The following is a 24,578-nucleotide window of genomic DNA, read 5'->3' as shown; positions in this document are numbered from 1 at the left end:
CCCCTTCTCAGAGAAATTGAGACCATCCACAACGACCTGTGGAAGACCTTCAAGATCTACAGGCTGTCCCACATTTCCCGGTGTAACTTTAAAAAAAAAAAAAAGATGCCAAGAATTCCTTCAAAGTATCATCCCAGGGGTCCTTAATGAGCCACAGAGAATACGTTACACCTGGAGGTGTCCAGACCCTGGTGACGAGCGCATCACTCCGACCTGAGCTGTGGGCCGGGCCCGTCGGATCAAAGCATTCCTCACCAGGAAACTGCAGCGTGGGGTGGCCGCTTGTAACCCCCATCGTAAATTAAGAGACCAAGTGGAGAGTCAAGCTGCACCTGCAGGTCTTCACCCCCACCCCCCCCACCCCAAATAAACTACTCAACCCTCCCTTTCTCCACACATGGAGGAAGAGTTAGGACCCCAGAGAACCCCAGGCTGCACACAGCGTTTTAGATTGAGGGCTATTACGCGGTTGTTACAAATAGTGACCAGTAATACACTAGGAAAACACAAAAGTTAGATACAATACAACGAAATAATGTGTATGCATCTTTAACCAAAATAAAGTGGAAAGGGATAACATAAGACCTAATTATCATCTACACAAGACAACCAAAAATTATTATAAAAAAATGACAAATTCCAAAATAAATTAATCAAATGTTGAAATGAATAAAAAATGCCATCAAATAAATGAAAACAGAAAAAAAAAGAAAAAAAAAAAGAAAAAAGTTTGATTTTGCAATACTAGGTGAAACTAAATGGATGTTTCATCACATTCAAAATCATCTCGCTACCTCCTCCTTAATTTGCGGTGTTTGGAAACATTAATAAGACCTTTGCATATAAAGGGAACTTCATGAAGAAATGAGCTAACAAGCTAAATCAGCACTGCACACAAATATGTTGACTAGAAACACCATGACATTTTAATAATTCATTTATGACGGTTATACTGTCAAGGACCTTGTGTCAAAAAGCAGATTTGAGCACCGTGGAAGCTTGGTGGCTCCCTATTGGTCAATTTTGTTTTTTTTTGTATTTGGTTGGAGAGGCCGCCAATCAGAAGCAGAGGGGGCGTGGTTTGTGAGAGGCGTTTGCGGTGAGCTGGCGCTGCGCGAGCAAATTTGGCTCAGTCGGTTTACACGCGCAGACACACGCAGTCAATTAACCCCAGCCAATTAAGTGATCGCTGCTCTCCAGCAGGCTGGAAACCAACTGGAGTGAAAGGACCGTCCACTCGTGGAGGTACATTTTATTCTTTATGTTAGTATGGCCACTAATTTAGCAGGTAAATAAAACTAATCAGCGCAGGAATTGATTTGTTTTATTTCAATTATTTTTTGATTGTTTTAAGACATGCTTAAATCTAACTTGGATGCTGAGTGTTTGAATTTGACATTTATAGTTTCTGGAATTTACAGGTGTTTTTTTGTTTTAAAACCTGCTTTTAACCCTTGTTTATTTTTTTATTCGTATAATCTAGACTAGAATCCTGCGCTCTTTAACATTTAAAATCGTTTTGATCAATTCCTATTTATCTCCATAGTTGGAGTAAAAAAGTATGCTTTATGAGAATATTCATAAATCTGGATAAGAATTCAACACATTTTAACATAACTTTTTAAAATTATTTTATTTCATGCAATAGCCTAAACCATATTTTGTGACTTTAAAAAGTACTGTAATTCTTTTGGTTAACATTCATTTCTCCATAATGTAGAGAATGAGAACATATTAATGAAGATTTATTGCTGCAGCACGTGCATATTTTGTAAACTGGAAAAAAAGGCAAATCTAAAATAATGTCACGTGTCTATCTATCTATCTATCTATCTATCTATCTATCTATCTATCTATCTATCTATCTATCTATCTATCTATCTATCTATCTATCTATCTATCTATCTATCTATCTATCTATCTATCTATCTATCTATCTATCTATCTATCTATCTATCTATCTATCTATCTATCTATCTATCTATCTATCTATCTATCTATCTATCTATCTATCTATCTATCTATCTATCTATCTATCTATCTATCTATCTATCTATCTATCTATCTATCTATCTATCCATCTATCCATCTATCCATCTATCTATCTATTAAAATATATTCACACAAGCATTTACTTATTCAGAATTGTATTGCATTTTCCTCTCATTTCAGAAAAAAACTAGACTGAAATGTAAATTTATGTGTATTTTCAAGTGCTACATTATAATCCAGACTATATGAATGCAATCTTCTTCTTTTCTAAACAAGAAATACGCAGAATGAGAAAATGAGTATAATAAAATGCCCTTTCTATCGTTCCTATGCATTTATGTGCATGACATTGCAAACGATCGTCATCATTGCCATGCAATTACCGCAACTAAAAAATCCCTTTGCATGGTGTTCAGGGCGCTCACAAACATGACCGAGGGTTGCGAGTTCGAGATCGACGTAGAGAGCGTGGAGGCGGAGGCCGACGAGGCGAGCGAGCGAGTGGACGAGGACAACCAGCACGACGGCGGGGACGCTCTCGCCGCCAAGCCGGGCCCCGGAGGCCTGAGCCCGGGCGAGCAGCGCAAGTTGAGCCGCACGCCCAAGTGCGCTCGCTGTCGCAACCACGGCGTGGTGTCGTGCCTCAAGGGCCACAAACGCTTTTGCCGCTGGAGGGACTGCCAGTGCGCCAACTGCCTGCTGGTGGTGGAGAGGCAGCGGGTGATGGCCGCGCAGGTGGCGCTCCGGAGGCAGCAAGCCACCGAGGTAAGGCGGCGGGCGGATCCAGGGACGGTCAAGCTCGGACGTTGCGCACTTGCACGTTTAGTATAAGTGCGGAGAATTCTCGAGACGGATTAGAAATTTCTATTGAAATAAAAATAAAAAATGAAATACGCAAGTATGCTTCACACTTAATGATAATGATCAGGATTTTTTTTTTAAAGACATTTCAATGTCAACAATGACAATCACGTCTTGTCTGTTCTTCTATGTTGCTGATATTCCGCCCCAAAAATTTGGCCTCTTTGTGTTTTCTGAGATTTGAGTCTTCTGCATTTGGGAATTTGCTTTTAGCTTTACACTACATTGAGTAATTTGGGAGGTTACAATGTTTAAATCGTATGTGCAGTTGGATTTATTTAGCAATGAGAATTTTGCTTGTGTCGTGCCGGGTGAAAATTGGAGCATGTAAGAACATTTTTAAAGACACAATATTTTGATATTTAAGTCTATTTTTTAAACACGGTCAATCGGATTGTGACACGCGACTTGAAAGACAAAGAGATTGATGCTAGCTGTGACTTGATCTGAGACGAATTTTATTTACGAATGACCAGATTTTTTTTTTTCAGGACAAAAAAGGCCTGTCTGGGAAACAAATTCCAGCGGAGAGGAGGCCCATCTATCAGCGACATGTTCGTCCATCAACTCTGCTGGCCAAAAGCATCCTCGAAGGTCAAAAACTGGCAATTACATCTCTCTTCTTCTGCATGGGCTTTAAAACGAGTTCATATTGAAGCAGCTGTTGCAAATATTATTTGTTTGTTTGACATTTTTGAGGAGTTGACCTATTTGGTTAAAAGGGGAACCTGTCCTGGAGCTCTTGCTATCAAACTTGAAACCATTTGCACGTCCTAATTTGTCCCCCAATTCGACAGGTTTCCGCCCGGTGCCGTCCGATTCCTTCCTGGCCGCCAACCCGAGCCTGCCTCCGCCACTGAGTGACCGCATGCGCAAGAGGCGGGCCTTCGCCGACAAGGAGCTGGAGAGCATCATGCTGGAGCGCGAGTACAAGGAGCGCGAACTTCTGGAGAACGGCCAGGCCTCCCCGCTCCTCTTCGCCAGCAACGCGGCGCACCATGCCGTCGACTACAGCGCCTACAAGTCGGCGTACTCGCCCGAGGTGTCCCCAAAGGACATGTGCCTGGGCCCGGGCTGTTTGGACGCGCCCGTGCCGTACGCCGCGGCCGCTAACAACGTGGAGCTGGTCTCGTCCAACGTGAGCGTGGCCGCCACGTACCGGCACTACCCAAGAGGGGGCTTTGTGGTGTGGCCCCGTGCTGCCGCTAACCTGGGGGACGCCCTGTTTTACCGCCAGTGCCTCTTCAACGCAACGGCGGTGCAGAATATGAAGCCCGGCGGTGCGCCGTGGGAGCCCAAGACCGCGCCCCCCGAGAGCCAGCCAGCAGAGCGGGACGTGGCCGATGCCGAGGGCTCGCGAGCCACCTTGTTGCAGGATCCCCCAAAATCTACCATGAGAGAGAACTCTGCTTTTTACTCGCCAAAGAGGAACTTTGGACAAGCCTTCCCAGCTAAGGACGCAGCCAAGTTCTCACTGAAAGTCAACTCCACCTTTCACTCGCTCATCCAACACTCGCTGGGTGACAAGGGCGGCGGCGGGGCGGCGCCCGAACTCCGGGGTGCACCGTACTGTAAGGAGTTCCTGCAGGAGGCTGCGCGCAAGCTCCGGGAAAGTTCCGGCAAGGACGCGCAGGCTGGCAAAATGGCCGACAGGTGCGCCAAAGACTTTCTGTCCAAGCCGGGAGGGACCAAGATGGCTGCCGGCGAGTCCCTGTCCTTCTCAGTGGAGGCCATTTTGAAAAGACCCGCCATGAGTCGAGCGTTTCATTGAAAGACAAATACACCCAATTTTCTTTTAGAAAAAAAACTTTAGATCCCAGACAAATCAGCTCAATCAACCTCCGTCGCTCGGATTACTACTTTCCTGTCTGCCAAGGCTTTAGCGCCAACCTGTGGCAATTTTGCACATTCTGGAACGATGCATACGGATGACTGAGAATCGCAAGTTCAGAGTCGGCGGGGGTTCTCTGTATGTAAATATGGTTTTTGGGTCCAAAAAGAACACTTTCTGGTTTTGTACAGTGTATTATAAATTGTTTCTGCTTGTGCATGTGAAAAAAAAATGTCAAAAGTATTTAAACAAGTTGCTCATGTCAATAAACTTTGGAAGACTTTGCCTAAAATGCCTCAAAGTTCATACTCAAGTAAGTCTGCCATTTTGCCATTTCCCTAATAATAAAATCCAATTTCAAGCCACTTTTGCTTAAGAACAGGACATTTATATAAAAATATTTTTAAAAAAAGTAGTAATTACATTCAAACATTGCCCCTCAAAAGCCGCCCCAAAAAATGATCAAATCTTCGCTGATTTTCCTCGCTGTTGTAAAATGAAACAAATGTGGCAGTCGAATTTTCAGCCCGTAATTTATATATTTGTTTTGAGCGTAAAGGACCTCAAAAATACATTCTTTTAGTCATAACGGATATTTTTGTAATTAATTGTCTGAATAAATAATGATCTCCCAAATAATGGATCTCAAATAATCATTGGTGAAACATGAAAACTCCATTTGAAGATCAATTCAAGACATCCAAAAGAAAACCAGCTCTACCTTTCAAGATTTTTTTCTCGGCGGCAGGGAAAAGGGTCCAATATTTTCCCGAGTGACCAGCGGCCTTGAATGAGGATCCCTGTAGAGTACAAGAAAAACTGACAATCACTAAATATTTCAGTGACCCTTTATTTTGATTACAATCAGCTTTAATGACATTTATCATGTTTGCAACCTAATTTACACATCAAGTGTCAACTCGTGTGAAGGAAAAACATTTTAAGCACATTTGTACGCGCAGCTTTCAAAGACAAGATCGTTCCCGTTTTCACACGTGTTGTTGTGTAAACAGAACTCGTGAGTGTGTGCGCCACACAGCCTTTGTGTGTACTAAACGGCCACTGATAACGATCTGCTGAGGACCACAGGGGTGTGTGTGTGTGTGGGGGGGGGTATTGAGCGTGTCAGCAAGGGAGCCAGCCGGATTGCTGACTTCACAGCACGCAAACACACACGCGCACACACACTTTCACCTTATCAACAGTTGCCGTTCACACAGTAGCATTTTGTTTGCGTGCACACAGGTGTCGTTTGCCATTTCGAGACTTGACTGACTTTCCTTCATGGCAGGGCACACAAACGCACACATGCATACACACACACACACACACACACACACACACGCACAGGAGGAAAAGTGGCCTGGGAATTTAGTCTTTGGCGTCTCTTGTTTCGCAGTGACAACAAGGCAAAAGGTCACAAGGGTGCTTTGTCGTTAATACACGTCGCTGCCGATGTCGTGTTAAATGTCGCTGCAGGGATTGCTACAACCTGAACGCATCCTTTTGGCAATGAGCTGGAGAAAACTGCTCACGCTATCACGCAGGACACATTACTTGGAACATTATCACTGGCGGAGCGAAAATCTTTCCACAAAGCCCGAAAAAAATCATCAGAAAACACACATTATGTTTCCTATAATGGACATGTGGAAATGTCTATACTAATTTAAGGGTGGAAGAAAGTATCAATATCCGGGCTTGATGCTAGCCATTGCTTTTGTTAGCATTAGCCTTAAGTTAGCAGAATAATGCAAAGTTTTGCGGGTGTTTTGGTCGTTCGCAGAAACGCTAAACTAGAGTGGTGACAAAAAACTTTATTAAGAAGATTTACTATCTGACATGACTGACAGCTCATATCTTCAAAAACTTTGGGAAAAAAGTCAGGTAGGCGAGTATCTCGAGTCACCAACTGTATTTATTTATCCCGGAAAACAGGAGTGTTCCGCCATGGCGATATTGGTGGTCATTAAAAAGTAGGGGAAGTACTTCACGCCATGCAAACTACATCACGCTCCATTAGCTCCTCCAGTCATAATAGCGTGTGTGTGTGTGTTTGGGGCATCTCCCAACTCGTCGCGAGTTGCTAGCGTGACCACCGCGACGACGACGGCAACGAGGCGGATGTCTGCTCCGACACCTGGAGAAGGCCACCGGAGAAGATATTTTGGGAAATGTGATTATACAGTAAACCTCTGCTATTCATGCGGTTAGGTTCTGTTGTTATTGTACGTTTAATTATTGACTTCTAGTTCTTGACTGTACGCAATGTGAAATGAACCGTTCCCTTAAAGCAGAGGTACATTTTTGGAGAAAGAAGGAAAACGAAACAGAAATGAATACCTAAGTTTCCAAAAAAATCTTTGCGCAGTTGCCACTGATACTCGTGTCCATTTTACTCAAGCGCTAAGAAAATGTCTTCTATCACGACAATGTTGACAGCTCTTCAGTTTTTTTAAGTGTTATTTCACGGCAAATGTCACGTCCACCTGTCATTTTGTAGCAAATTTGCCAGTCTAAACTTTCATGTAAATTCTATGGAAAAAGTGTGTCACATTGCGGCCCCCAAAGAAAATAACCATAGCGACATTATGTAGCGTCACACGCTGTGTTATTTCTGCCCGCTTTGTTGTCTTTTGCCCATGATTCACGACTCTTCTTTTAGCGGCCGCCGCGACGTGACTGATCGCAGCTGCCGCTGCCCGACCGCACCGACCGCCGCTGCGTGAGCTGTGATTTTACTAAAGTCCTGATAAATGGCCGCCGCACCTGGCTGCCGCTAACTAGAGTAAACAGCGAGTCTGCCAAAGTTAAAACTTGAGGGGCCCACATTTGCATTGGCCTGGAGGAGTCCATGTAAATGACTGAACAGATAGACGCTAAATTTAGGTTCTTATTTTTTTGAATCTGCTACCTCAGGACACAGCTGGGATTTGTACTGATGCTCAAGTTCCTTTGACTTAATATTTTGGCATCTCAGCTTTCTGTGTTTTGCTGCAAGTCATTGAAATTTGATGCTATGTTCCACACATCTCATTTTTTCCAATTCTGTCAAGGATGCATGGTTCAACTTTGGTAGCAAATTTATAAAATGAAGACTACAGTGCATGTTTATATGCGGAGATGGACACGATGATTCTGAAATGGCAACTTCAAAGCAAATTGGTAGACGTTTTTGTGGCTCTACTCATGTCTACCAAATTTCAAGTTGCGTATTGAAAGTGACTTCAGGGGGCTTCATTTTTAAAGATCAAAACTTTATGTTTGAATGTGGGCATCGACACAATCACTCAAACGGTTGGCTTCAAACTAAAATGGCCATTCTCAACTGCGTCTCTTCAGATATGGCTGCTTGAGCTGTTTTTGTAACTCCATTCATGTCTAGCAAACTTTATGTTGCCAAATAAAACTTTGGTATAATGGATTCAATCATTTTGGTTTCTGGTTTTATGTAGGATAATTCAACTTTGCCGACACAGATTGAAGACAAAAATCAAATCCGTCACAATTCAGTCTAAAATGGCTGCTTCATACCAAAATGGCAGACATAATGTGTCCTTTCAGGCGTGGCAATGTGAAACGTGACAATCTTTTTGCTGCCAAGCCCTGCGGATTTTAACCTTGGTGCTGGCTGACAAACAACCTGTTGCCACTGTGCAACTTTGCGCCTGTTTTGGCAACAGCGTCTGTGCTAATGTGTGTGTTGTTACATCAACACACTGTGTTTTAACTCACTTGGCCCATGGCCTGTTTGAAGTGTGCACACACACTAACATTTCTCAATTTTAATTCCAAAAGGTCCAATCCAAGAATGGTTATACTTACTTACTTCACCAAGGAAGGATTCTTGCGATTTTTTTTTGTGGGTCCACACATAAAAGATAAGCCTACCAAATTCCATGTTGTGTTAAGTGAGGCTAATTTTAAGGGTCTGACTTTTCAAAACTGAGTTCAGTTTTGGAATGTCCCAACCAAAGAGTCCCACTATTGAAGAGAGGTGTCAATGTCAGCAAAGCATGGAAGTCAGCTCTGTCTAAGGACACCGGGGTGCATTTGAAGGTCAAACATATTTGACTCCACCTGTAGAATAACCCCACCATAAAAACGAGAAAGGGTCTTATGGGGGGGAAGCTGCGCGACACAGGAAGACATCACCTCAGAAGTTGCGGATTCAGTCAATCCATCAATCATCATCATCACTGTCATGTGCACACAGCGGAAAAAAAAATGCATCAAAATACAATTTTTTTTCACATTTATTTAATTACTAAATTGATTAAAAATGACTTTTTAAAAATTATTCGGCATGGAAATAAGGATTCAAAAGATTCACGCAAAAATGCAACCGTTCCATTAAATTATTAGAAAAATAAGGAAATGTAGTCAAATGTTAATTCCTAATACAGCATCGCTTTTATGATTTGCACCAAACGCTAATATTCATGTGTTGTCGTGGTGACGGGGTGCATGATGGGAAAGCCAGAAAAACATGTGTGCTCTTTAAACCTGTCGGTGTGGAAAAGAAAAAAGAAAATCTTGACGAGCTGGGGAAGCTTCAACCGGGGCGCGGCGTTGACACGTGTAAGTGGACCCTGGTGCATTTGAACTTTTTTAAAAGCTTAAAAAAGACGATTTAGTGAGGAGGGAATCGAGCAGGGAACCACGGCCAGTCGCGAACCGGAAAAAAAAAAAAGAATTCAAAGGAAATCGTAAAAGTCTCAATTTTTTTTTGTTGAAAAAGTGCAGATTCTTTTAGCGTTAGCGCTTTTAATGGCCCTAACCCGAGCCGTTTTTACATCACATCAGGATGTGTTGTGGTATTAGTTGGAGCGGGCCAAGAATAATGTCATAAATGACGATGATGAGGCCAGACGCTTCCGACCAAGTGATGAGGAAAGCAAAGCGTGTGCCGCGTTAACGAGCGCATGTGCTCCCATGAGTTATGAATCCAGTCCCGTCATGTGCCACTCTTTTTTGGGGGATTATTTCTTGTGACTATATGCTTATATCTACTGTGCTTATTCAGAGTATTTCTGTCATGCAAATTGGCAGTTACCAAGGAGAGACATTTTGCAGGAAAGCGCATGAAGAGGAGTTTATTTTTGATTTTGTGGATTATTTCTAGTCACTGTTTAATTCTAATGCTCAGAGTGGCGGTTATCAAAAGTAATTGTTGAGAGGAGCAATTGGATAATATGACATGTACAGGAATATGGGAGAGTGAAAAGGTCCGCCGTGCTTGATGTAGACTTTTTTTTGTTTTTTTTTAACTTTGTAGCTTATCACTAGTCATAGATTTTATTTCTATTGTGCAGGGTGAGAGTTATCGAAAATAAGTGCTAATAAAAACCATGATAATTATCATATAACACACACAAAGCATATTTTAAATGCTTCAGCCCACAAATGTGCCATTGATTTTGTTTTGTGTGGATTATTTGCAGTCGTTATTTCTCATCAGTCTACTTTGTTCCACTGATGTTTTTCCCATAGCGGTTTTAAACAAGCCACTTTGAGGAGCGTCACCTCCTGTAAAAAAAAAAAAAAAAAAAAGACAAGGTCCTTACACTTGATAGCTTTGCGTTCGGGTGGTCTTAAGGGGCGAGGACCTTGTAAAGGACCTCGCGAGGTTCTAACAGGGGTCTGGCCCAGCCCAACCTAAGCCACTTGATGACGTGTCCAGCTGGAGCACCACGGTCACCAACTTGTGCTCACGGAAAGTTGCGCTCATAAACGTTTGGCTTTGATAGCGCCATCCCGCAAGTTCCTAAGGTTGGCAAACACAAGCTACCGCGTTAGCGTTGGCTAACTTGCACGTGCAAACAGATTGTTAAAATTTGAAAATGGCATCTGACAGTTAGTGACAGTGAGTTAGCTAGATTGAGGACTAGCTAGGTAGCCGTCGCATTTAACTACACAGCTAGGCCGAAGGAGAAAGTAGAGTGAAAAAACGTTGGGGGAAAAACTACATTCACACGCGCCCACATAAATGTCACACAAGATTTAAGCAACGTGCCGTCCCAGGGCTGCAACCTTTTGGCCCGACAGTTTGCTTTTTCCCACTGTCCTCGTCCCGATAGTGCGTGCGTGCAGGCGTGTGTGTGGATGTGCGCGTTTGTGTGTGTCTTTTCCACGTGTGGCAGCTTTTTGAATGACTACATTGATGATCCTATAATAAGTCATCTTGTCTCGCAGGTTACGTCTCCTGTCTGCAAGTAATAAAGCTCATAATTAACAATGTCCTGATCTAGACATTATTTGTGAGTGTGCATGTTGCACATATGATGCTCATCATCATCATCATCATCTTCAACGAGTGAAGTCACTTGCAGTAGAAAAGAAGACGACCTTGGCAGGGGCTCGGACCTTGGAGCGGGGCCTGCACGGCCAAAACTGTTTTCCACGTATGGATTTTATTTTTATGTCTTTTATTTTTATGTATTTGTTTCATCTTCGTTTGCTTGCGTGCCATCATTCTATCTGTTTTACTTTGAATAAAATGGAAACATTGATACCCTTTAATCCATCTATATATATATATATATATATATATATATATATATATATATATTACATATATATATACACACATCAGCAAAACCCAGTGAATGATGCCCAGTGGGATCCACTGTGGTCGTTTTGTGCATTTCTAGCCTGTCCCAAGAAAACAACAAAAATGCAAAGACTCTATTTAGACAAAATGTATTTTGTGTAGCGCAGATATTTACGAGGGGGGCTTTGGAGTGTTTTGGTCTTCTTTTACAACACTGACACATGGCAATAAGATGTTGGCCCTTTTGAAGTCGCACATCTGCCCGCCAGCGGAAACGCGCAAAATCTCGCGTGCCTCTTTGATTGTTACATTGGAGATATCATATGTGTATGTGTGTATATGTGTGTGTGCGCTACCAGGCCGGCTGCTGCGAGCTTGTAAAAGACTGGAAGATGGGGATTCCACATGCTTATCCAAGGAGATAATAAACAAAAGGGGGGGACGGGTGATATATTGGGCACATGTGGGCTCTTGGAAGGATGAAGGGCTGGGGTGGGGGTAGAGGGGAGTGGAGAGGGGGCCGGTGGTTGGATACTTGAGGGGTATCCGAGAACAAGATGAGTTCAGTAGATCACATCATCTGACATGAAGAGATTCCCACCCTGGCCACACCCTCCTCCCCAAATGGGGAGCTGCTTCTTAAATGAATGGACGCAGTAAAGGAAATATTGGCATTTGTGCTCATTTTCACCATTAATAGATATGCTAAAAGTGGAGCAGAAATTTCTCAGCAAGAAAAAAGAACATTCTGGAACACTGCAAAGAGTAAATAAAAAGTTTGGATTGCGCTGACTCAAGATTTAGAAGCAAAAGGGTGACAGTCGGGAGCCCTGAATTGACATTTCAAATTTAAATGGGGTAGGGTTGAAAGATAAGGTCTACCCAGGGTTTCAAAAAACAGGGTTTTAATTTAGGGTTTAATGGAAGTAAGTTTAGATTTTCAAAAAGGTTCGGCTTTTAAGAAACAAGTTCATCATAATAATTCAAGTAAATTGAATTGGATTTATTTCTGGAAATAGCGTGTAGACTCGGAGGGGGTTAAAAAAGGTGTTTTTTGTTACAACTGTGATTTGTTTTGATAACATGCCATTAAGCGCCAGGACCAACCCGCTGACGGGACTCCGCGGCGTCAGCGCCACCGCCGCCTTCCCTTCGGAAACGCGAGCGAGCGTCGCCATTGGCCGCCTGCACCACGCAAAGACAAAACGTTGTCTACATATCAAATATTACATACTATACATATTTAGGAGATGATGTCGAAAGATGTGATCATATAATCAGATTAATAGAATATGGAAGAGTATGGAAGAAAAGGTAAAAAATAAGAACACAAAAACAAAACAAATTCAAATGAATTATTAGATGAAATAGTAAATATACATAAATACAAGTGAAATAAAATATTAATAGAAAAAATGACTAAACTAAAAAAAACATGAATGAAATAAGAATATCCTAAAATAAGAATAAATCAAACAAATCCGATACTAAAATAAACACTCAAATTCAATCATGAAATATAAAATACTGAAACAAAAACTACCTTTCTGAGCAGAGAGGGCAAAACCTCCAAAATAAAAATGGCTTGCCAATACTGAAACAGGTTTTCTAAAGAAGAATGATTTCTGTCAATAAATCATTGTGAGCCACTTTTGCCCCTTGCCAAGCCTGGCACCACACACGAACATTTCCACACATATTTGGATGGTGAGACAATAAGTACAGATGTTCACATTTAATTTAAGAGGTGTCACAAAAATATGCGGATCTACCTCTGCCGTCGGGCGCCCAAAAGTATTTTTAATACATCCACCCACCCAAGTAGCTCAATAAGACAACCCAAGAGGTCATAACACTCGCAAGCGTATATACATTCTTTATCCTCTTCGAAGAATGGCTTCATTTGATCCGAATGTATTATGCTGCCCCCTGTGGCAAAGTGACAAAAACACACCCAAAGTGTTTTCGAATTTCTGGATGATTGAAAGTAAGACGGGTAGATTATCGGCGACGGCGCGAGGGAGCAGCGACAGTTTGGCTGCTTGAATTGTTTCCGCGACAGCGGCGTTTGTCACCCGACCACGAGGAGTGAGTCATGTGTTGAGTACAAACACACTCTGCTGGCATTAGGTCACCCTGTTTGTCCACAAGTTTACCCGCTGAGGAATTCACGATTGAACTGAACCATGTTATCTATTTATATCTCAAAATCACCCCCGAAAAAAACAAAAAAAAAAACACAAACTGCAAATTGTTCTGGGGCTGCATTTCAACAGTAGTGGTCGACGTCTGCTAAATAGATAGCGCTCGTGTTTGTTTTTGGCTTTTGTTTTTGCGTACACAGCTTTGAGAGGTCAACGAGCCTGTGACACCTGTCTGGCTAAACGACAACAAAAACAACAACACATTGCTCCTGTGCATGCGCAACTTTGTCACCCGACACCGCAGCAAAAAGAAACAAATGTGTGCTGATCGTTAAGTAGCGTTTCATACAAACGTGTAGTAAGCCGAAAAGGCCAGAAAAAAAGCCGATCGCTGCTTTCCAAAATGAAAGCGGACTTAGAGTTACCGCAAAGATATTGCGATAGCTTCGCTTTCACGGAGGACTGCAAAAATTGGAGAAGATGCAAATTGTTGAGTGACTGAAATTCTGAGGATTTAAAAAAATTCACAAAAGAATCCAAAAACAATTATTTGATAACCAACAATAAAAAAAAAAACTAAGACACAAGAGCCAATAGAAAACGTCTGGCCGTGAATCCACTATTTGGCACCCCGTGACCTTATGTTGTCACGGTGACAATAAAGTAAACCGTTAACATCCCCAAACAGCGCGGCATGAAGTTATCGTTTGCGCGTAAAGGCGGCTAATTCCGCTAGCGGCGGGCAGCCAATTCCCATGAAATGGGCCCGATATTCCTTTCATTTGTTCTCCGCCCCCACAATTAGTCTCGGTGGGGAGGGGTGGTGGGCGATCAAAGGGGGTGGGGGCGCTTCGCCACTCGCATGTGCACTGACGTCCTCAAAGCAGAATGAAATATGAAATATCCAGTTTCTCGCTTGTAAAAGCGAATCTCGGGGAACGGGAGGCGTTTCACGCGGCTAATACGAAACATTCGCCGCTCGCTGTATGCCGTGCCAAGTAATAGAGTAAAAATACAATCTTTGGGTTTTGGATTATTTTTACTTTTATTCACTATATTTGAAAACATACAGTGTTTGTGTTACAAAACAACCACATAGATTTGCCTTACAAAGTCAGATTAGCTTAATGCTAACAAACAATACGAAACACCTTAGGCTGGCTAACAAATAGCATCGATACTATTTACAATGTGTGCACTTAAGTATTTTTGCCACTTCTGTAACTTGTTGTTGTTAGTTTCTCGGCTTTTAGGGGGGAAAAAAGCGTCAAAGCAAACGATGCTGCGGCGTAAGACATCTGTACTCGCATCAATTACGACTTCTGCCGACTGACATTTATGGCTTTCGCCGATGAAGGCCAGTTCTCAGGCCTCGGCAGATGTTCAACCTCAAGGGTCCCCAAACCTTGAAATGTCGCCATTCACATAACCACTAAGTGTAGAATAAGTAAAGAAAAAAGTAGAAATAATGATTAAATGTGCTTTCCGATTGTCTTTGTTGCAAGGGACCATTAATGATGGTTGATTTAAGAATTTCTGTAGGAAATTTTATTCATATTATAATTCTACTGAAGTAGTATGGGAGATTTTCAGAAAAACATGAAATTGTGTTATAGTATTTTTTTTTGTTGTGAAAATTTTCAATGATTTCTTCAATCATTCAAATTAAGACTTAAGAATTCAGAATTCAAATTAAAAAAAACATTTTTAGGGACATCTTTTGGACAGTTTTTTAAAATAACATTTTTGTAACTTTTTTGTATGGCCGATATTAAGAAAAAGGACATATTGTGTTAAATTTTGAATTTTTTTTTTATAATTATTTTATATTTTTTTGGGCCTACCCAAATTTGTACTTTGCTGTATTTTTGGTGGCTGTTGACGGGAAGCAACTTAAACAAAGCGGCAACAATGTTGCGCTAATGAGCGTCAAAAACGGCGTAAATGCGACACAGGTGCCGGCGCATCGTTGTAGCAGTCCACCGCTTGCAAATCAATCGCTCGCTGTCAGAGGGAAGATTCCAGAGTGTGAAACGACACCTTGACTTGAGGGAAAACACTTGTGATGTCTCCCAGTTGTTGCCAGCATCCCGTCCCCCCCCGCACCCCCGTGATGACCACATGGTGACCCCCTTCCAAGTCACCTGCTATTGGAACCGTGGCTAACCTGCCATCCCCGGCGGAAAATCTGCCGCCTCTTTGGACGCATACTTCCATTTTTTTCACCGGATGCCAAAGCTTATAAAGTTCTGACAAGTTCTGACTAAATTAAGATCCACTCAATTTGACATTTAAATATTACAAGATGGCGTCAAAGCACTAGTTTAGTCTAAATTGAGCGAGGGAGGGTGGCAGTTGCCTCCCCCCTGACACACAGAAGAATAAAGTATCCGTCTTTGGTATGTTCAAATAGCAAGTCGTCAATCAAACAGCGGGGAGGCGGAGCCACATTCAGGCACTTCCATCTCGCAGGCACAACGTGTACGTAAAATGCCCGCCATCTTTCTCTCATTTACGCCTCTTCTAGAACGAGGACGGTGCAAGCTATAAATCAACTCGCAAATCTTCATAAGTTTTTTTTTTTTCTCTCCCTGCACTGGGTCTATTTACGTTTGCTCGGCAACTTTGAACTTTATGACCTTAATGTTGTCTGACTCAAGTCGCCTTAGCAACACAGAAGAGTGTTGAACTCCCCAAAGTGAGCCATCTTTGTGCTGCCGTGAGAGACATGAGGGTAGTTGGGGATGAATTTCAGCGATGGGCGACTGTTATAAAGCAGCAGAACACATTTGAACAATGGGGACAGAAACGTTGTTTTTTTTTGCCGGGCCGGGCTTTCGTATTTAAGCGAGAACGTGTTAACATTTTGATGGACGACTGCGATGTTATCGTGCTGGCCGCGCTTTGAAGGCGGTCCCGGGTAGATGGCGACCCAGGGATGCGAGTCGTCCAGCGCCCACACCTGCGGCGGCCATGTTGTTTTGATTCGCCATCGAGGTCGTCTCGGGCCATGATTAAACAGACAGGCTCGTGGGAAAAAAGGGGAACAGAGATCTGATCTGACATCAAAATAAATGAATGAGTAACATGTTCATGTACACTTTTGGAAAAATTCAAGCAGTTGGCCTACAAATGAGCGGCGGCGGCGGCGGAATGTCTGATGTAAATGGGCGCTTGCCACCTTATTGGGCACGCCCAGGTTACCCGTTACGTAACACGACCAAGTTCAAAAGCGCCGAGTTGAACGTTCAATCATCGAATAACTTTTTTTTTTCCATAGGAAATAATGTGGGGGGGGGATCATTATCCCCTTGGAAAATACCTCGTCGCTACCTCCCTTTCCCTCTCTACTTGCTTCCTCGTGATGTCATCTTCATATCTTGGACACTTGCATTTTTTTTTTTTTTACCTTCCAACGAAAATCTCGATACCTGGAGCGCCTTCAAACAACAAAATACCTGTTCCATCTGGCGGAGGCCAAGTTATTTACGACAACCTCGATTTTTTGTTGTTTTTATTACATTCAAAGCCTCGAATTACCGCACCATTCATCCTGATGCTCACGCGCCGTCCTCGGGAGGCGTTGCTATTTTTACTCAAATAAGAAGAGAACCATCTCTTCTGCTTTGGAAACGTGGGCCGACATGCCTGGAATTGTCGCGCTGATGCCTTTTCCAGAGAACAGCTGGGATAAGTTTGTTCAGGCAAATTGCTGGGCGCTCAAAGAAGTCCCTCAGTGAAATGTAGACAGGACCCTGGACGCCGGCCATCGGGAGGGGGGGGGGGACACACCTTACGAACGCAGCGGTTTAATTAGCTTGGTAAATGTCAAGGATAGATGACAGGTTCTCTTTGGTGTCATCCATCGTGGGACCCCAGTGGGCGGACCTGGTGCTCCGCACATGTGGAGCAAACCCCCGCATTTCTGACTAAATAAGTCATTCTGCGTTTTTGGCAACGTCCGTCTGGAGATACGATACAGCTGAAGCGCTACATTGTGCTGCCCCTCGAGTCGGACAACCTGGAGATCAAATTCAAATCTCCTGGGGGGGATCAATGGTCAATAGAATAGTCCAAATCCCTCAAGATCTCCGCAAGTCTCATGAGATTTCTTGCATTTAATTGGACAGTCGGCCCCCGCTATTGGCTAGCATACGGGGACTGACCCGCCAATAAGAGAATCCACATCTAATTGACGGACGCTCATTTGATATACAGTCCAGTATTTGATATTACTCCCAAAATACGATTTAAAAAAAAAAAAAAGAGTAACAATAAAATATCTAATGTTAAAAATACAGGAAAAAAATCTCATTTTTAACATATATATACATAATAATAATTAATAATATTTTTAATATTGGTCATGATGGATCTAATGTGATATATTGATAATATGTAAATATTATTCAAATACAGACATTTCAATTACAAGGCAAGGCAGATCAAACGGAATGAATTTTTACATAGACAACATTTTAGAAAAAAAAGACAAAATTCTACATCCATTCTGGAATATCTAGGAAGCGAACACGGCAGGAGGCTCAGCGGCGCCTTTGATACCAAATGACCGGAAGTGACTTTGCGCTACTTCTGCCCATTTTCCCACTTGAGCGCTCCGCTCCGCTGGGACTTAACGGGAAACAGGTGGACATCTTTAAGGCCATGCGAAAACAGCCCAAAAAGCATAACAAGGCCCCTGTGGCTTCCCCATAAGTGTGCCCTCATTTACCATATGTAGCCGCATATATCAAGCATATAATCATTAACGAGCAGTTCACGGGGAGGTCGCGCGCGAGCCCTTGGAGCCCGGCTCCGGGATCGTTTGCTTTCCCCTGAAAACCACAAGAGAGCCGGCCTGAGCAAATGTTATGCTTTGCATGTTTCACAGAGCTCAGTGGCCACGATTTCCTTTCACTAGCAATGACAAATCAAGACGGTGGATAGAGTTGCCACTAATGGCTTATCCTCTGTGGCTTCCTTTCTTTCTTGTTTTTTTTTTTTTTTAAAGGAAATTTCCCTTACCGTGCCAAGCGATTCAACATGCATGACCTGACGTGTTGGGATTGAGGTTTTTAAAAAAAAATAAATAAAAAAAAAAAAAAAGGAAGTGATGACATCCTCATTGTTTGGCGTCCTTCGGCTGCCCGGTAACAAACGGCCCGCGAACCGCTGATTGGTTGCTTACACGAATGACATCATTGAATACAAACCGTTTTCATTCCCCTTTCTCCTTCAATTGTTGCCGTGTGTGCTTTGGCCAACACGGGCAATAGAACGCTTGTTAAAGTCTTGCGGCAAAATTAGGTCATTTCGGTAACCGCAAACTCAGAATGGCGGTAATATAAAATAAATGACTATGCAGTATACAATATTCCAATTTATATGAAAAACAAGTACTGAAGTGCGGCAAGAGTAGACGTTTTGCTTGACCGAGCAAGACGCGCCAATTCACGTTTCCATCTTGCCGTTGATGCGTGCGCCGAGCTTGATTGATTCCTTGTTTTTCTAGCCAAGTGCACTCCGGCAGCCCAACAGGTCGACACAAGCTACTTTCATGCGGACGGGCGACCTCGCCCTGCTAGAAAAACTCCCAGCGCTCGACATCTCCGACAGGACGGCTTATTTTGGTTTCCTTTTTTTCTTGTTGTTGCCAAAGAAAAAGCTCGTTACGTGCTTCTCTGACACGTTTCATTCTCACCCGCACAATAGCCACAGTGAAAGACGACATGATCCCCGCCGCTCATTCATCACGGGGCCCGAGCTATTCGCGTCGTTCGGGTCGATAAGCGCCCGTCTGAAACCGGAGCCGATTTCTTGCTAAATTCCGCCATTAGTCACAGGCCCGTGTTTCGGGGATTAGCCAATCCCTTGGAGAGCGCTGGGCCAATTGTCGTCTGGCGCAGCAGCGTGTTTTAAGTAGTGTTTGTTTAGGGAGCATTTCTTTAAAGTGGTGTCATGCTTTTAGAGGGGATTGGCCGGCTGTAAAATTCCGGGGCCCTTTGAGGTTTGCAGTCATCCGAGCACAAAAGGAGCGCGCGGGGGCGAGTGGGAAACCGTACAGTAGGTTTCAAGGCGTCTAATGGTTACTTTGTGCGTGGATTGACTTGTTGCAGGGACGCTTAGCGGCGACGCGATCGCCTTTCCGCAACAAAGTGAGCCGTTCAAGGCGGTGCTTGGAATACGAACGGAGTCGACCGCAGCAGATTCGGGAATTGGCATACGATACCTTTCTATTAAACTACCCTCAATTCCCATGGAAGCATTACAATCTGGAATTTTCCCCCACTTCGCCATTTTGAATTCCAATAAAAAAAACTGGACTAAACTTTCCGGGTTTTTTTCTAGCCTAGAAGTAGCAACCTGACGTGGCATCACATCTGTACTGATGTGCGCCGATCCAGACGTGTACATGAGGTCACACACACTTCACGGCTCATCTGCCGTGGTCACCTTAGCTTTTTCCCTCCTCGACCGCCGTTTGTTATTCCTCATGAAAGGGAAGCCCCGGGTAGATTTACGGGGCAGGTGCTCCTCGGCACGCCTCCCGTCGCCGAGCGTTCCCGCGGGAGCGCTGTCTGGTCGGCCGAGCGACTTTCTCCGACTCGTCTGCCTGAGATCTTTTTCCAAGATGGAGCAGGGGTCAGGCGGGAGGCCGGGGGAAGAGAGGAAGCGCTGTCAGGAGGAAACCCGCCTTTGTAGTTGCCTGTGCTGCAGGTGTTCTGCCATTCATTGTTAAAGCGTGCTGTTTAATATTACCGTCCCGGGCCGCCGCGATCCTACGCCTGAGAGAAATATGGACTGTCGGGAGAACACAAGAGCGCACATGTTGATTTAGCGTAGCATGTGCCTAGCATCCTGCGGGCTCTCGACAGGAAATCTGCAACAATTTCGAAGCTAATCGACGGCATGTGAGGCGACATTGTTTTAACATGCCGCAGATGAGACAATACTATACAAGCATCGTTGACATGCTCGGAGACTTTACAAAGAGGTTTTTATTCCTATGAGTTAGAATGAATGTGTTAAAATTAGCCCTTTATGTGGCAACCCAACCATAAGCCTCAACACTAGGGATGCACCGAAATAAAAATTCTTGGCCGAAACCGAAAACCAAAAATGAGGAAACCAAGGCCGAAAACCGAAAACCGAAACACCGAAAGAAATGTCAGTTATTAGAACCACAGCATTTATGGCTACATGTGTACTAACCTCACTAAAATCAAGGCATTGCAATAAACCAGTTACGAAAGTATGAAAATATTTATTTAGCACTGACAACAATGCACAATATAAATTAAAATTCAAAAATAAAATAAAATGTTTAACTTGACCCAACTCATGTGTACATTAAATAATAATTTACAGGCTTATAACTGACTGTAAAATTAAATATGTTCTCTTATAAAAACACAGAGAACTTTCTTGCCTTTTCAAAAACGTCCCCCACAGACGGAGTGGGCGTGCTCGGTGTCAGTTTCCTTTTCTGTGTCGCCTTCTTCTCATATTCAGAATGGCGATCGGGATGTTTGGATTTCAGGTGATGAATTAAACCCGACATGGAGAAACTTTTTGCAGATGCACCCCTTTCAGCATTGCATGTTTTGCAAATCGCTATCCGTGGGTCTTTCTCTGAGATAGTGAAATCAGTCCACACCGCAGACTTATCCCGTGCTCGCTGCGCTGTTTGCTCACGTCATCACAAGTTTCGGCCGTGTTGTTTCGGTGATTTAGGTCTTTCGGCCAAAAACCGAAAATGCACTTTTGGGTCATTTTCGGCCGAAAATTTTCGGTGGCCGAATTTTCGGTGCATCCCTACTCAACACCGATAATTTGGAGGTCTGAGTTAAGGTTAACGTTTTTTTGTGGCAACTCTATCCCTAACCTCAACCCAAACCATAACCCGAACCACGCTAGCTATTAGCTTAATGGTAACACCAACGCAATTCTTCAGTTCTAGAGGCTTTATACTCATTTTCACTTAGCTGTAGAATAGATTTTAAAATTTCGCTGCTGGCCCATGAATCAATGAACGGTGAGGCTCAAGAATAAATGAAAGAAATGCTAAATGAATATCGGTCTCATGTTGCTAGGCAGAATTGGCAGGGCTCAATCACAAGTGCCCCGATGACCAATGAAAAAAACTGCTCCACGCAACGGCAAAGGAGCTCGTTGCTGAAATGAGGTTTGGCATATTCCTCAAACAACTAACAAGATTTGTGATCACATTCTGCTTAACATGGTGGGGCACTGCACTTCTTGCCCCTCCTGCAAGCGTGAGCCGAACAAGAGCCAAGACTCTGTGATTGAGTTGTGTCTTTGCCTGGACTATGACCATAACATCATAAAATACACAAATGGAGATTCGAACTTGCGTGAATTTCCAACTTTTTGAACGCACATATGTTTCGGGCTTGTCACAGTGGATACCTGCCTGCGCACAGGCGCATCCGGCATCTGTGAACCGTTAAGACCGCTTCATCTTCGACTCGTCCGCACAGCGAGGGCGTAAAAGAAAAAGGTACGACGGCTCCATCTGCAAGTCATATGTTCGCCGTTAAGCGTGTTCTCGGACAAAATGTGTTTTGCCTTCCGATTCTCGTTGAATTAGTGCAGCGATGGAATGCGAGTGGTGGGAAGTAGCAAAGTGTACGTACTTTGTTACTGTTCTCACTTGAGTGTTCATATTTATGATGTCTTGCTTACTTTCACAAAACAGGCTTCTTACTTTCTTTCACACGCACCGACAATAACACAATTAAAATAGGTCGTAAAAAGAGAGCTGTAAACACCACGGTTTAGTTGGGTTTTGTTTGACTCATAGATTGTAGAAAAACAAAAAAACTAGTCCGGTGCTGCCATTCTTTTCATACTACAGTCATCAAAACGGGTATTGTATATAATCAATAGGGGGAAAAGTCATTTTTACTTGTGTACTCAAGTACATTTCAGGGCGTGTACATGTCCACAAATTCAGTATTTTGATTTAACCAGTGTTTTTGTCCACGAGAAGCAATCTGAACTCCTCCTTACGAACAAAGGGCGAGTACTATTGCCACCTCTGATGGTAAGCTGAGGCATGTTGTGACTAATGGTTTGTTTCCACCTACCGCCATATTCTGGGATGCTGCGCTTTGAACGCCAGAGCCTCGGGATCACCCACGGTAAGTCTCTTGTTGTGATGGATCCGAGCAGATGCGTCACAGCCACGCTTTGGCGCATTAGGATCAATTGCCAGGTCAAATGCTTCCTGTTCTTTGACCTGATGGGAAGGAAAGGAGTGTTGAAGTGGAATGAAGATGTGAAAACACATCATCTCTCAGCATTTGCAAAATAATCAGGAAATAAATGAAACTTTTCATCCATTTTTCAATTATTAAACTTTGATGCCTCACATTGTTGTGTTGCTGATCCTTAAAAGTGGTGTTGAGGGTAGTTTTTGTACTCAGACTATTTCCACGGTCAGACAAGTAAACAATATTGTCAACTGTGGCTCTGCTCACTTGTCAAGTCTTCCTCCTATGTGCAAACATCCACTTGGCCATCTGCCCCAGCCATAAAAAAAAGTGCACCACAAGGTTAGTAGTGGTCATTCAAATGGCAATGAAGAAGAAAGAAAGAAAGAAAAAAAAAAGCTTCACCACCAATTGTGGCTCATCTCTAAATAAATGAGGGCCGCACCCTTGTTTGCGTACACCTGCAGACGCCCAGACATTAACGTGTGTGTGTGAACATGAAAAGATACATAATCAATAAAAAATACTGAATGTTTGTTGACATCAAACAAACAAATATTGATTAATCAACAAGAACAAAATATTGGGCAGAAAAATACACAAATATTTGATTGAAAAATAACATAATATAAACGTGGAAAAGTATCATTCATGTAAGTATGCAAATATTAACAAAATACATGAATACACAGAAATGCAAAGGGGTCATGCTAAAATCTGAAATGGATTTAAAGGTAAAGTACTTCATGCCCATTCAGTATAGACAATATTTAATTGGATTCTTATATGATGTTGAGAGGAGGTGAACGGTCGTGCCACTGGGCTTTTGTGAGCGTGACGGCCTTTGAAGAGGTTTGGTATTTAAATAAATTGTCACGCCACTGACTGGTCCACTGGAGCCTTTTTCAAGGTGACTGCCCCGCCGCAACCGCCCGGCCTTTCACTGCCAAATGATTGCGGCCGAGCCTTTTCCTGCCTCGCCGGACCCGAGTGGCATCACGGGCCGCAAGGTGACTTGCCTTGGTTTATTTGGTTAGCATTTACATCCGCTTCCTGTGCGGATGGCCCCATAAGAAAAGGCCAGTTGGGCCCGAGAGGGTGGAAACCAAGATCAGAGATGAAATAGCTTTTGTTAATTGAGGCAAGATATTCAAATGAACGTCTGTGTCAGGATGGGGTTCTTTGAATGTACTGGTGTCCAACCTAATGATTCCGGGCCGGATTGCGGCTTGAGGTACAGTAGTAATCACAATTTATGCTTCCCACCAATCCACGTTAGTCAACAATCTACGACTAAACCATTTTGAGAATTATCTAACTTTCCTCAAAATTACGAGATTTAATGTGCAGGTTTTTCTAAAATAAAGGAACCATGAATGAATATGAAAGCAAGTTTACAGGGGTTAACTTACAAAGCGCTTTATAAACATATACAAATGTATACATAAATCATATACGTAAATATATACAATTATATTTTGGTCTGCGCAACAAAAGGTTTCAAAATTTCATTGCAGTACATCCTATTTGTAAAAATATCAATAGACACCGAATGATTTTTTTTTTTTAATGTTCCAGTCAAATGGTTATGCATGTTTATTTGAAGTCATTACCGACCGACCGTCACGGGAATAATACACTACATGCAGACAAACTTTTTTTTAATGCAGACTCACAAGGCAACAACTTTTCAGCTCTTGATGTCACTATTAGGCTACGCCTCTTAAAGGCAGACCCCCAACACATGGATACCACAACACATAGACGCGATTAAACAAATACAAAAAAAAAAATGATTATTTCTTCACTTTGTTTTTGTATTTTTAAATTTTATTATTAATTATTATTATATATTAATGTGGCACTTTTGTCCCCGACTTCTTTCAATGTCGTGTGCTAGGTGTTGCCTCCCCCTTGTGGTCAATATAAGAACCTCATACAAATCGGGAGGGGGGGGGCAA

At 42.9% G+C, this 24,578-nt stretch overlaps 1 protein-coding gene and 1 long non-coding RNA gene across 2 annotated transcripts in view; one reads left to right on the top strand and one right to left on the bottom strand.

The window, feature by feature from the left end:
• Positions 1-24,578, bottom strand: part of LOC133154514 (uncharacterized) — a 37,519-nt gene that overhangs the window by 11,905 nt on the left and 1,036 nt on the right. Inside the window, exons 3-4 of the long non-coding RNA XR_009714476.1 lie at positions 22,492-22,643; positions 5,406-5,484 (exon numbers count right to left, since the gene is read on the bottom strand). This is a non-coding gene — a long non-coding RNA (uncharacterized LOC133154514). The remainder of the gene's footprint in view (positions 1-5,405; positions 5,485-22,491; positions 22,644-24,578) is intronic.
• On the top strand, positions 1,128-5,246 carry dmrt2a (doublesex and mab-3 related transcription factor 2a). The gene is made up of 4 exons (XM_061279429.1): positions 1,128-1,245; positions 2,409-2,757; positions 3,345-3,447; positions 3,651-5,246. Exons 2-4 carry the CDS (start codon positions 2,422-2,424, stop codon positions 4,622-4,624), a joined length of 1,413 nt encoding a protein of 470 aa, XP_061135413.1. The 5' UTR covers positions 1,128-1,245; positions 2,409-2,421; the 3' UTR covers positions 4,625-5,246.

The sequence above is a fragment of the Syngnathus typhle genome, linkage group LG5 (assembly GCF_033458585.1).
Source record: "Syngnathus typhle isolate RoL2023-S1 ecotype Sweden linkage group LG5, RoL_Styp_1.0, whole genome shotgun sequence".
Lineage (NCBI taxonomy): Eukaryota > Metazoa > Chordata > Actinopteri > Syngnathiformes > Syngnathidae > Syngnathus > Syngnathus typhle.
The sequence above is the reverse complement of the archived record's forward strand: the minus strand, read 5'-3'. Positions and strand labels throughout refer to the sequence as shown.